This window comes from Nicotiana attenuata, unplaced genomic scaffold (genome assembly GCF_001879085.1).
Source record: "Nicotiana attenuata strain UT unplaced genomic scaffold, NIATTr2, whole genome shotgun sequence".
In the NCBI taxonomy this organism is placed as follows: Eukaryota; Viridiplantae; Streptophyta; class Magnoliopsida; order Solanales; family Solanaceae; genus Nicotiana; species Nicotiana attenuata.
This window is the reverse complement of record NW_017672665.1, coordinates 68,248-82,894: the sequence shown is the minus strand read 5'-3', so window position 1 is coordinate 82,894 and position 14,647 is coordinate 68,248. Positions and strand designations below refer to the sequence as shown.

General features: G+C 37.7%; 1 protein-coding gene across 1 annotated transcript; it reads right to left on the bottom strand.

Moving 5' to 3' along the window:
- Window positions 1-3,145: 3,145 nt before the first annotated feature.
- On the bottom strand, window positions 3,146-13,427 carry LOC109214029 (putative esterase YitV). The gene is made up of 13 exons (XM_019377898.1): window positions 13,099-13,427; window positions 10,520-10,596; window positions 10,351-10,431; window positions 7,104-7,232; window positions 6,925-7,011; window positions 6,472-6,525; window positions 6,225-6,315; window positions 6,078-6,148; window positions 5,913-5,982; window positions 5,771-5,823; window positions 4,001-4,094; window positions 3,765-3,862; window positions 3,146-3,360 (listed from the first exon to the last, which is right to left on the bottom strand). The coding sequence occupies exons 1-13, from the start codon at window positions 13,322-13,324 to the stop codon at window positions 3,271-3,273; spliced, it is 1,221 nt and encodes a 406-aa protein (XP_019233443.1). The 5' UTR covers window positions 13,325-13,427; the 3' UTR covers window positions 3,146-3,270.
- Between the last annotated feature and the right edge of the window lie 1,220 nt (window positions 13,428-14,647).

Sequence of the window (14,647 nt, the reverse complement as noted above, 5' to 3'; positions counted from 1 at the left end):
ACGAGAACCCCACCCCAGAGTCATCTTCCCCAATGATTCCTCCTCGTCGGAAAATTAATTTCCGGCCATCACTTTTCCAGCTCTTTCTTGTTCTCCAGAAATTTAATTTCTTTTTCTTCTTTTTCTTCATTCTTCCTTTCTAGGTTAAAACTACCAAGAGTTTTGGAACCAAAATGACTGGAGAAAAAATTTCTGGTGAAGAAAATCAGCTATTTGTGCAAATCAGTTGTTGTAATAGCAGAAGCAGAAGCAGAACCAGAAAAAGAAAGAGCATAATAGCCCCTTTTTACAGAGATAAAGGAGTGCTGCTGAGATGATTCAATATTTTTCTTTTATTGTTCTTCTTTTCTCAAAGCATTGTTGATTTTGATAATGGAGAAATCATGGACATGGCAGAGAGGGGCGACCATCAGTAGGGCGACCGTCCTTTACTGAAAATCCTTGAGGTTCAGATCTGTGTAAAATGGGGCAAAGAGAAGACAACAACGCCATGGCCTCTGCTGCCGATCACCGCCTGTCGGCGTCGAATCTTCACGCGAAGCCCCGCCCATCACAACATAAGAGGAACCAAAAATACCTTCTTCTTAATGACCAATCAAACAAAAATAACCTTTGAGCATTCAAAAGTTTCTTGTTAATTTGCTGCAATAGGAACAAATTTCTGGGTGTTAGTTTGTTTATCCAATGCACCAAACAAGTTAAGCACATACTCGACATTGCCTCTCCGAAATAAATTTGTGCCGACAAACTTCACCTGCGAACCATTTGGTCTCATCGCAAAGCTTTCAGATCTGAAGGATTTTTGGAAGATCCACCCGGAAAAAAAATTCGGCAAAAATATTCATTTTCCGGCAAGAAGTATGAAAGGTTTGTTTTTTGGTCTCATCGCAAACTTTCAGATCTGAAGGGTTTTTGGAAGATCCACCCGAAAAAAAAATTCGGCAAAAATATTCATTTTCCGGCAAGAAGTATGAAAGGTTTGTTTTTCAGATCATTTTCACGCGCTTGAAAAATGTGAGAGATATTTGCTTTGCCATGTCAGCATATTGTGTCTGAACCACTGGTTAAAGTATTCAAATGGAACAGAGTTAAGATAAAGTGTCTAAGTGAACAGTATAGATAACTTTAAGGGGTTGTGATGTATTTGGCCTTTTAAATATGTTGAATCACTGACTTTTGACTTATACTCTTTATGTAGATTTTAAATATTTAAGTTTATTCAATAAACTTTCAAAAAAAATTATGTTGGAACTCACGCCAAAAATTAGTCTGCTTAACCCTCGCACTTTGAAGTACGTCATATAAAGTGGAACGTATAATTTTAGGAATTAATCCGTTCTATTGTCAACAACCAAAGAGCACAGCATAAAGCACAACTCTACAAGAACGCTAACTCCACGAAATAAGTTTGAAGATGCCATGGAATACACTTGGGCTTAACTCAATCCCTCCGCCCTCCACATACCCCCCCCCCCTCCCCCTAAAAAAAAAAAAAACCAAATAAAAGTTGTGAATAAATGTAGAATTATTGTCTTCTATCAATTACATTTTCCCACTTTATTAGCTAGTAAAGCAGCTTTTACCATTTTACAGAAGAAATTATCAACGAAAACCTTGCTATTACACTTTAAGGAACCTGTCAAACCAATTGCTCGCTTCCTTCACCATCAATGGAGTCATTTTATGTCCAATACCATCTTCCGCTATCACCTGAAATGTACCGAGTAGTTGGATTATAATCTCTTACCATAAAAATGGCTGCATGCGCGGCAGCAACAACTATGAGAAATCCACCAATCCACATGTGATGTGTGAACAATGACAGTTGTGTACCATAGTCAGTAGCTAGATACGGGTAAGGGGGTCAGGTCTTTGCTGTGTCGTTTAGACACAAAATTCGTAAGCAGCCACACACAAAAGGTGCGTGTAATTCACACACCACAATAACGAATAAGCCGAGGACATGTGGATGTAACTTGATCAAATTAAAAAAAAACGAGAACCCCACCCCAGCGTCGTCATCTTTATTCCTCCTCGTCGGAAAATTAATTTCCGGCCATCACTTTTCCAGCTCTTTCTTGTTCTCCAGAAATTTAATTTCTTTTTCTTCATTCTTCCTTTCTAGGTTAAAACTACTAAGAGTTTTGGAACCAAAATGACCGGAGAAAAAATTTCTGGTGAAGAAAATCAGCTATTTGTGCAAATCAGTTGTTGTAATAGCAGAAGCAGAAGCAGAACCAGAAAAAGAAAGAGCATAATAGCCCCTTTTTACAAAGATAAAGGAGTGCTGCTGAGATGGTTCAATATTTTCCTTTTATTGTTCTTCATTTCTCAAAGCATTGTTGATTTTGATAATGGAGAAATCATGGACATGGCAGAGAGGGGCGACCATCAGTAGGGCGACCGTCCTTTACTGAAAATCCTTGAGGTTCAGATCTGTGTAAAATGGGGCAAAGAGAAGACAACAACGCCATGGCCGCTGCTGCCGATCACCGCCTGTCGGCGTCGAATCTTCACGCGAAACCCCGCCCATCACAACATAAGAGGAACCAAAAATACCTTCTTCTTAATGACCAATCAAACAAAAATAACCTTTGAGCATTCAAAAGTTTCTTGTTAATTTGCTGCAATAGGAACAAATTTCTGGGTGTTAGTTTGTTTATCCAATGCACCAAACAAGTTAAGCACATACTCGACATTGCCTCTCCGAAATAAATTTGTGCCGACAAACTTCACCTGCGAACCATTTGGTCTCATCGCAAAGCTTTCAGATCTGAAGGATTTTTGGAAGATCCACCCGGAAAAAAAATTCGGCAAAAATATTCATTTCGCAAGAAGTATGAAAGGTTTGTTTTTCAATTCATTTTCACGCGCTTGAAAAAAGTGAGAGATACTTGCTTTGCCATGTCAGCATATTGTGTCTGAACGACACAGTAAAGGCCTGATTAAAGTATTCAAATGGAACAAAGTTAAGATAAAGTGTCTAAGTGAAAAGTGTGGACAACTTTAAGGGGCTGTCGATGTATTTGGCCAAAAAGAAACAAACTTTCTCTTTTTTTTTTCAAAAATTTCGGCAGAGTTTCGGTACCTTTTGGACATCGGTTTTTTTCTTCAAAACAGGTAATTAGCTCTCTAACCNAAAAAGCCAAATAAAAGTTGTGAAATAAATGTAGAATTATTGTCTTCTATCAATTACATTTTCCCACTTTATTAGCTAGTAAAGCAGCTTTTACCATTTTACAGAAGAAATTATCAACGAAAACCTTGCTATTACACTTTAAGGAACCTGTCAAACCAATTGCTCGCTTCCTTCACCATCAATGGAGTCATTTTATGTCCAATACCATCTTCCGCTATCACCTGAAAAGTAAAGGAAAACAGAAACTTCAGGAAAACTGGTCCTCTAAAGCCTCATCCCCCACCACCCCCACCCCTATCCCTGCCACTACCACCCCGGCCCCGACCTTGACCTACCACCCTCCCTCGCCCTTACCCATTTCGTCTCCCGTAGTGTTTGCCTAAATAATATATTTTTCAAAAAATATTTTTTGTTACCTGATACTCTACCTAGCCAAAAACCAGTAGTAAGAAAACCAGTTATTTTCCAAGAAAATATTTTCGAGGACAATATTTTTCTTCCTACCAAACACGCCCCTTGTTTTCCCCTTTTGAACCCTTGGAATCAAAATTAGCTGATTGTGAAGAAAGGAAACATGTTTTGTTTTCCTGAAAAAAGGAGGGTGGCAGTGAGGATAACAATGTACCTTGAAATTAAGTGGACAACCAGCATTCTCACAAGCTTTATGGGCTCTTGATTTCGGAATATCCAGGCCAGCAATGGGACAACGAGGATCTTCCGCTCCTACATTTCCCAAATGTAGATTTATCTTCCAGTTATTTGCACAAATTTGAAATGGTGCATACATTCTGACAATTGATGTTTAATAAATGGTGATAGCACGAATTATCATAAATCATGTGAACAAATAGATCACCATACCATTTAAAATCAGCAAGGGGCGTGGTGCAATGACTGGTACTGTGTATGGTGAATCGAACTGAGATGCCAAACCTGGAGCAATTCTGTCCCAGACCTGGTCACATATTCTAATTAAGATCAAACAGAAATCTTTTCTTGATGAATATTATCGTGAAAATTTTAAAAAGTTCTAAAGCTGCATTTCGGAAACTGATGACTATAACAATATACAATTGAATTTATAAATTAAAAGTTGCCTTGCCACAAGTCTAACTTGAACAGTCGCTTGATCCAGTCTTTCGGAGAGCTATACATTTACTTTTTCTCAGCTTTAGGCTGATTAATTTTTACAGCTTCTCAAATACAGTGCTGGCCGATAAAACTGCATCAGAGATCTCCCTTAATTTATGTCACGCGAGGGGAGTTTATCCACTAAGAATGGGGTCATTGTGGATAGTCTTCTATTGGATCAAGAAATTTATTGGAGACTAGATGAAGGAAAGATGAAGTAAAAAAGAGAGACATTGAAATAATAGCAAACCAGATGAATAGGGTTATGAACAAGTACCAAGAAAAACGTCTTAAGGCTTTTGGTCTCAGAAATTTAGATGTCCTCAACAGCATGAGGTATGGGTTTCCATCTTAATTAGTAGAAACTATGAGAGTTCCACTAAAGAAGGATGAGTCTACGCCTCACCTTATTTATACATCAGCTGAACCTCTGAGAATAATCCGAACAATGTGAGATCCCATTTTCTTCTGGTTACTACGGAAACTGGTAGAACCTATGAGAGTTCCACTAAAGAGGGATGAATCTATGCCTCACCTTATTTATACGTCAGCTGAATCTTTAAGAATAAATCTGAAAATTGTGAGATCTCACAATAGATCCCGCTCCCTTGCACGAGAACTTGCTTAAACAGATTCAGTTTTGCTGCTACTGCTCCTCATTTTTCCCCTTAAGTGGTCATGGATGTTTAGAGAGCTTCTGGTGAAAAGGCTTGATCAACTGAAACATAGGAGCATTTGCTTTTTTGCTTTTGATTACAATTTACGCAGCTGCAACTAGTGCGTCAAGCCGCAGGCTTGCTCCTTAGAAGTTACTTCTACCTATCTAGAGACTTTTTTACTCTTGCCCTTTCCTTTGATGATAAGAAACAAGATATGATTGTCCCAAATCTCCAGCCACTTTAAGGCTAGTTATATTTAAAAGAATCAAGCAACTTGGGTAAAGCTAATCAGGATCTGCACAAACACAATGACCAAGTCGCTTACTAGACATCTAAGTTGCTCGGACTCGTGCGGGGCATCCGATACGGGCACGGATTCGAGTGTCGGATTCGGCAAAATCTCAATTTTAAGATTCTGGGGTGCGGATCCAGGTATGGATACGGGTGCGGGGATTCGGCTAAAGAAATTCAAAATTATAAAAAAAATAGAGCTATAAGACCGTATCAGAACACGACCCCCCTTGAATTCTTGGTTTTTCTGGAACACAAAGAAGCAAATATGAGATAAAGTACTACAATATTGAAGGTACGCCATTTTGCATGTCTTAAATATGTTCTATTTTTAATTTTGAGAAATCAAAATCTCAATTTCCCCCCAAATTTGTCGATAGACTCAGGTCAAAGTATCCGAAGTTAGTCGACCGAATCCGGGAGGTATCCCGCTCCCGTCACGTGTCGAGATGGGTGCGACACCAAAAACGAAGAGTCCGCACAACTTAGCTAGACATGCAACAAGGAAACCAGATAGAGTAAAAGAAGCAGGAAGACAAATAGACCTGACCTTCTGAACCACTTCTTTATCAATTTCATTCTTGCCTAAATCAGCACGTGCTTCTGAAAGGACAAACAGATGACATTTCCAGATAAGAACATGCACAACTACAATAAGCTGATAAATTACAAGTTAAGTTAGTTTCAGTCACCTTCAAACACAGCCTTGATACTGTCAACTCTTGCCTGCCACCTGTCATGCTCAATAGCCCACTGGAATCCCTGCAACCTCATTCCAAGATCTCCACAGTAAATGTACTATTGATATATCCGTAACTCTTTCCTTATCTTCACTTAAACTAATTTTCAAGGGTCACCTGAACTCCGATGATAGGAACAACCACTGTATAGCGAGTATCAGCGAATGCAGCAAACCATGCATGCATACCTGCAAGACAGAACAAATTATGAACTCCACATGTTTAAGTAACAGTTGATATTGAATGTAAAGTGACTCGCCTAACCTCCAAGTGATTCACCAGTAATTCCAATCCTTGACGAGTCAATATCTTCCCTCTCTGTCAGATAATCTGCCAGTTTTATCAAGTCCCAGACCTTCAAAATTTGCAGAAAAGTATTTTTTTCAGAGACTAGATATTAGATAATAAGCACGGTGGTTTAAGATTAAAAACTGTACTTTATCAAGTTCTCTCAACTCAAAAACAGTGGAATTACGTTCATTTTCCCAACAACAAGTCTCAGTTTCCTTACCGTATCAAATATGAAAGGCATTGTATCACCTTTCTTCCATGATGATATAAGGGCCTGAATTGTAGAGAGAAAGCAGTCAGGCATATCAACTCAATCAAATAGTAGCATCCAAGCATTCCATGTAAAGAAAATAGTGTGGCAAGTTCCCTTCTTGATTTCTCCTCCTCAATATGAAGCCAGTAATAACAGAAAAATTAAGTACACCATGATATACAGAACAGATCCTCCCCCCAGTTTATACTCCGAAAAAGCGAAGTAGTTTCAGTACTTCCATAGGCCATAGAGTTAATACTCAACAAATTGGATCCTTCACGATAAAAGGCCAAAGGTTTTGCTACTAAATGGTAGAGTAATTAGTACAAGGTATAAATTTAAGACAGCTCGCCCATAGCCTATTGGAACTGAATATACTGTTTTGAATGAAAAATCAAGATTAAAATGCTATGTTCTTACATCTCGATATGTTGTCATATTGGTGGCACGTTCTCCATGATATCGAGAATCAATTGCTACAGCTATGTAATCCCTTGAAGCATACGCCTGAACCCAAAAAGTAAAAAGAGATTCATACACAGAATTGTCCTTATTGATCCATGATGATTTAGAGTATTTTGAAGAAAACAGAATATCACCTCAAGCAATGGCCGTAACCACTCTTTGCATTTGTTTGTACTATGCAGGAAGACAACAGCTGGCCTCTTCTTCTTATCACTTCCCTTCATGCTCAGTACCAAGACAGGCAACCGCCCTTGCTCTCCTTCCTGGAAACAGTGAGTTCATGCTCAATACTGACAGCTGGAGATTGATAAGTTGGTATTTTGCTAACTTATTCATAGCTTTTTCTTGAGTTTTAAGGTTCTTTAAGTAAGATTTAATAGCCTTAACTAACTTAATTCGGTTGATTTCAGGTGTTTGCGCCTAAATGAAATAGTTGATGAAGGATTTGATCAAAAAGGATGAAAAGAGAAGGAATTTGGAGCAAAGGATTGAAGATATAAAGACTTAATGATGGAAGAAAGTGGAGCCGAAACTAGGGATGAAAAAGTGCATGAAAAAATGGCTAAGTACGGAAAATTTGGAGCGAAGTCTGCGCAGCTCCACGGTCTTGAATGGCTAGACGAACAACTACACGATGTGAATCGTGGATGAGCCGATTCAGGCCATGATCGATCTTGAAGAAATTGAAAGAACTCTGTCCAAGTCCACGAACACCGATGGCTCCATAACAAGGCCACGAAGACACGTGAAGCATTAGAACCAAAGTGGAGACGGTCATCAACCGGCTCCACGACTGGACACCATAGGGACACTTTTGCCAGATATCGCAAACAATTTTAAATAGCAATCTAGGTCATTCTTTAGAGCATCTTTGATCCCTTTGAACAACGTCGGAGAGCAGCATTTGGAGTTTCCCTTAAAGTTTTGGGCGACTTCACCATTGTTATAAACAAACTTTCTTTCCTCTTTAGTAGTGTTGTGAAAAGCGGGCGCTTCCTCACTTACAGCGAGAAGCGAAGCCAGGCGACCCATCGAGCTCTTCTGCTATCTGAAGCGTAGCAGGTATTCAAAAGCGTTCACTTCCCACTAAAAAGCGAGAAGCGACGATGCGAAACGATGCGTAAGAAGCGAGCGCTTCTCTGTTTTAAAGGGCTGCCAGCCTATTTAATTAAAAAAGATGTTCTTTTTTTAAAACATATCGACCAGCAGCAACAGAGAAAGAAAGAGGCAACTAGGGTTCAAGTTTTCTACACTTTTCAACTTCAAGATCATCAAGTTTGGTCCGGGTATGTGATTTCTTCCTCCTCCTCCTCCTCCTCCTCCTCCTCCTCTTTCTTCTTCTTCTTTCACTGTTTTAGCGTCCAAATAGTAGCGAAGTGCTACACTTTTCAACTTCAACATCATCAAGTTTGGTCCGGGTCTGTGATTTCTTCCTCCTCCTCCTCCTCCTCCTCCTCCTCCTCCTCCTCCTCCTCCTTCTTTCACTATTTCAACGTCCAAATAGCAGCGAAATGCTAGCCAGGTATGTGATTTCCTCCTCCTCCTCCTCCTCTTGCCATTTTTTACTGGAATGGTATGCTGCCCTTCCTCTTATTTTTGCTTACAGTTACATGTGTTGTCTATGCAGTATTTATTTTTTTATTTTTTTAAATTCGGCGTCACTTCAAAAAAGTGAGCGCTTCGCTTCTCGCTTTGAGCGAAAAGGGGGTTGTCGCTTTTCCTCGCTTCACGCTCTTCACAACACTGCTCTTTAGCTATTATGTTGAGAATTTCATCTCTTTTTGTACTTTCTTTCCTTATTATGTCTAGCTAAGCTTTTTAAGCTAGGATTGTGAATCCTAAGTGGGGTTATGCTTTTGGGTTGTTAATACAAATTCTAAGTTTGATTAAGCTTTGTGTTATCTAATTACTTCATGCTTTATTGATTGATTTTGTGGTTGCAAACACTAAGTTCATGCCTATTTTGCTTGTTCCAACTTGGAAGAGTGGAACCTAGCTTAGGCACAAAGTAATTACCTAGAAATTAAGTGGGTTAATCACTTGACTAATGAAATCTAGCTAGGAATAGTATGATTTCTACATGCTACTCAATGTCTTATCATTGAGCCTTAATTGACTTGGAAGAGCAACTTGGGGTAAAAACCTTTTTAAGTGTTGGAAGACATTAAGAAGTTACTAGAATAGAAATTGAGGCCATAACACATGCTTAATTAACTAGAATTGAACCCAAAAGCATAGCCTACACGAAGGGAAAACAATCCTAGTATCTTTCTCTTATTTGTTACTACACATTTACCATGTTATCAAAGGCGCGCTTAAGCCTTGAAGCGAGGCTCAAAACATGTTGAGCACTTCGCTCGCTTAGCGAGCACTTCAGTGCTGTCATCAAGCCTCTAAGGCATACTTTTCCTTTCCAATGAGCGTAATACTGAAGAGGTGACGCTAAACAATTGATATTTTACTTTATCGTAAATTTTCTTCAATTTCTTTGTCCATATATTTGGTATTCATGCTTATAGATATTAGTCTTCGTCTCTTCGACAACACATACATATTTGTAGTTTTTTTCCATTTGCGTCGTTCTTCATTAAAGCTCATGCTCCGCTTTTCGCGTAATGCCCGAACAGTCCTTAGAGTTTTTTTGTGCTTTTCGCCTTTGATAACACTGCAGCTTTATTTGCATTCTATGTGTTCGATAAAATTCCTTAGTTAAATTTTACTAGTAATTGTAGACATAATCGATCACCACTCTTTTGCTTGAAGATAAACTTAAGAATCACCAAGTTTACATGTATTTGGACACTTCAGCACAAACCTACTCCTTGTGGGATTCGACCTCAACCTTTGTTGGATTTATTATTGCTAAAGACCGTGCTACACTTCATTTAGAGGTGTTGGATGAGACATGGAGAATATTACTTCTGAAAAATGAGAATATTCCTACATTTATCTCTCAATTAATATGTTATTTTTGTAATTAAAGAATTATAAATGATATAGCCACTTCATTGGACTGCTAGCACCATTTCTTTTTAATTATCGCAGAACCTTTACACTTTTATTTACTTTACAAACACTTTGAGGCACTCTAGTCTAAAAATAGCGAAATGAATAGTTAGGATTCATATAGCTGACCCCAACTGGATTTAGATTAAAGTCGTAGTTGTTTTTGTTTTATAGAGGCATTCCAGTTGACAGAATAGTTCTTTTCCTTAGATCTAATACAAAAGAGATGTTGGAAAAGGGTCTGGGCATTATATTCTTTTATCTCTGTCACTAATATATTAAATACCTTTACTTCCATTTCTTAAAATATATCATAATGATATATTAGTAATCTGTAGATTGATGAATGTAATGAAAATATAGAAATCATGTAACCTCTGTTCTCAGGTAGAAATTTTCCTCCTGAAGAAGTTCCTTCAAATTGGGTATATCTTCCTTAGGGCAAGATGCCATTACCTGCATTTGACAAATATCGCCGGTCAAAATGGCACCAAAAAAGTGCAGAATAATAGTAAATATAAAGCTTGTGAAGGAGTTGTACGACCTCACTGAATGTTGGCTTTGGACTTTCCTGATATAATGGATCAGTCACAGGTTTTCCAGGTACCACACAGAGTTGAACTGGAAGGAATTACAGAAAGGAATACAAGTTCGTTGATTAGTCTAAGGGCGGTAAGACAAGAATCCACAAAGTCTACCAAATGGAAAAAAGAAAAGGTGATCTCAACAATCAAAATATATAGTTGAAACAAGAAAATCTAGTAGCAGACCGATGGTCAAGTGACTATGGGTCTTCAAACTAGGCAAAATATGGAAGAAAAGCCCCCTATACATGAAGCCCTTCTTCAACATTCAAAAATATTGAGAATATTCTATAGAGCAATTCCCCATCAACCACCTGTGCGGCAGCACCTTTGATTTTTTTAGGATTAACTTTGCCTAATTCGAAATTTCAAAAGAAGTTTGATACAACCCATGCCAAAAATAAATAAACACAAGAAGAAATTGACAAAGTGTCTTGTTTTCAATCTATAACTTTTTGGGGGCAGTCTTTATTCTCCCACAAAGTGTGCTTAAAGCAGTTGACAAGAGATGTAAGGACTACCTATGGGGCACATCAGAGGAACACAAGAACATAGCATTGGTGGCTTGGGAGAAGGTGTGTAAACCAAAAAAGTATGGAGGATTGAACATAAGGGATGCAGCAATTGGAACACAACCTCAGTGGGAAAACTACTCTGGCAGCTAAATGAGAAAAAGGACTCACTTTGGGTGAGGTGGGTGCATGGCATATACATAAAGCAAAATGATACCATTTGGAACCTTAGCCCTCCAGTGGATAGTAGTGGATAGTAGCTGGTATTGGAGGAAGCTTAATGCACTTAAGGCAATCATGACACAGTGGTACCAGAGCGGTAAATATACTCTCACACCTAGCGGACAGTACTCAGTAACTCAGAGCTACAATGCACTACTGACTGGATTGGTTAGATGCAAAGTTGATGATTTAGTATGGACCAAAGTAATGCAGCCAAAGCACAGGTTCATAGTTTGGTTGGCTAATCAAAAGAAATTGCTCACAAAGGAGAGACTGCAGCACATGCACATAACAGTGACAGACAATACATGCAGCTTATGTGGGAATGGAGTAGTGGAAACATTGCAGCATCTGTTTGTGGACTGTGAGTGGATAAGGGAGATGAGAAATGAGTTAAGTCAATGGATAGGTATTCAATTGATGGCCAGGGGAGTTACACAAAGCCTACATTGGTTGAAAAGCAGAAAATGGAAACAGATGAAGAAAAAAGTAGTGGCATCCACATGGGGGGCAGCGATATACCACACATGGCAGGCACGGAATTGGAAGATATTCAGGAACACAACTGTGAATACAGACCTTGCAATTGCACAGCTAAAAAAGGAGCTCAAATACAGATTAGAGGATATACAAATAGGTAGGAAAGCACAGCAATGTAGACAATTACTGAACAGCTTATGTACTTAAGGGTCGTTTGGTTGCCGGTTAGAGTTATGCAGGTATTAGTTATACATGTATTAGTTATGCAGGGATTAGTTATGCAGGGATAAGTAATGCAGGGATTAGTTATGCAGGTATTAGTTATGCAGAGATTATTTTTTTGAATGTTTGGTTTGTTGTATTAGAAATTGATATACATTTATATAAATTTTAAAGTAAAATGCTTGTTTACAACTATACCCTGACCTTCTTTTGCATTGTTTTTTCTCTCTTTCCATTTAGGTAGGAAACAATTTAGTTAGGAACTTTGGGTGTTACTTTCACTTCTTCGTCATACTACTGAACTATGTGAAGTTTAGACATATTTGATTTTCACTTCTTAGTTTTGGTATTTCCATTTTCTAGTGGCTTCTCCAGTTTGCTTTTGCTAGTTTGTTCTTTAAAAATGAGAGAAGACAAGGTATATAGTTGGCAAGTGAAAGCAAGTGAAACCTGTTGACGGGTTGGCAGAGAAATAAGGAAGCCTTATGTGTAAAGTGATAGGGGTAAATTTGTCATTTCAGTATTTTATCCATGTATTACTAATACATGTATTAGTTATTCCATCTTCTACCCCGCATAAAATAATACACAGATTGACTCATAACTTATACATGTATTATTTATGCATAATTGAAAAATGTCAACCAAACATGGTATTAGTTATGCAAAATTTTATACAAAATAACTATTGCCTACCAAACATGGTATAAGTTATGTTACCCCTTATACATGAATAACCTTTCTTCTAACCAGCTACCAAACGACCTCTTAGAGGAAATACTAGAGGTTAGTTTGTGTAGTTGGCAGCATTTTTCTAGTTTTTTGTATTTGGAGACTTAAATGCAGAGATGAGTGTACTGGAGCTATAGGAGCACAAGAGATGTACTAATTTGGTTTGGTAATGGTAATATTTCACATTTATTACCAAAGAAATAAAAAAATAAACAACAAATGCAGCTACTACCAGAGACCGATGCAAGAAAATACTTTCAATAATCTTTAACACAAAATTGAAGAGAGAGCATTTGCGATTTTGAGCTTGTAAGTACTCATATTCAGAAAATTAAGGAAATAGAAACACTAAATAGGGTAAAAAAGAGTACCTTGAGGAGGACGGCGGCTGCGAAGGAGCTGAATAAAGTCAGAGCGAAGATTGGCGGCATCGATGGCTTCCTCCTCCGCCATTTTGTTGTTGGTGTTTCGATCAGTGAAGACGACTTTATTGTTTGCTGAGAAGTAGTTGTTCACATTTGAGACTCGGCCTCGCTGTTTATAGCAGAGGGCGTATGGCTTGTCGGATTGCACGTGCAGTATGGATCCCACCAACATCTCCAAACACACCAAGAAGGTTCCTACGCAGCTACCGCATCCTGCAAAAAAACATTAAGAAAGGGAGTGCGTGAAAATCCGAAGAAGATATATTTCAAGTATTCGTATCAACGTAAGTCACAAACAATCAATAATTTTTGCTCTTTAGTTTGTTCCTTCTTCCATTAACAGCTTGTTTGGATGGTTGTTACTTGTTGTATCATATTATATTGTTATCTCAAAATAATATTTGATTGTTTCATTAAAATTGATTATATTATATTATTAAATTTATTAATTTCGGAACAATGAAAAGTCTCATTTTTTGAAACAACCGATTTGGTGGGATTGTTTCCTATTTTTCTTTTCAATTATGTCCTAACTTATTACTCCACAATTATATTTTACCCTTTATTTTTATTTTATTTCTTTTTTTCTATTTTAACTCCAAGTCTCCAACCTATAACCTACTTTTTTTTTTTCATACCAATGCTAAAGTTGTTTGCCGCCTTCTGTTTTATTTTTTCTCCTAATTTGCTTTTAACTTAATTCTAATTAGCTGTGCTCCTTTGTTTTGCCTTCTTCCGTATCGCTCCTTTTTTCTGCTTTCTTAAGGTGTTTTGCCTTCTTCTGTTTTGTTTTTCAAATTATTTTTATACATAATTTTTGATAAATATAATATTTAAAGAATTAAGGATATTTTAGTAAACTTATCCGTTACAGTACAGTATGATACAACCAAACTAAATAACAAAATATTATTTAACAATAACAAACAATACAATCTATCCAAACATTGTATTCATAAAATGATACGGTATAATACAATACATTATAAAACGATGGGGAACAATGATCCAAACAGAGTGTAAAATAAAAGTGTATGGTCTATCAAAAATAAATTCTCTACTGCGTTGTGACTTTCCGAATTCCACTTGTGGAATTTCATTGGGTCGTCATCGTTGTTGTTGTTATTAATCAAACACTAAAGATTCATTTTTTCTAAATAAAAAGTACTACTATTTGATTAGGGGTGGCAATGGGGCGGGGAGGGTGCAGGGCGGGGCGAGTTTTGTTTGATGCGGGGCTGGTTAAAATAATTTTTAAATTTTTTAAAGCGGGGCGGGTTAAAATAATTTTTAAAATTTTTAAAGCGGGGCGGGGTCGGGGCGGGGCGGGGCGGGGCGGGTTAAAATATTTTTAAAATTTTTAAAGCGGGGCGGACGGGTTTAATACGGGTTCAATGTGGATTCAATGTGGGGCAACTTTGAATTTAATCTTTTTTGAAATAAAGCAATCATTTCAACTATAATTTCACATTCTTTTTCACTAGCACGAATACTA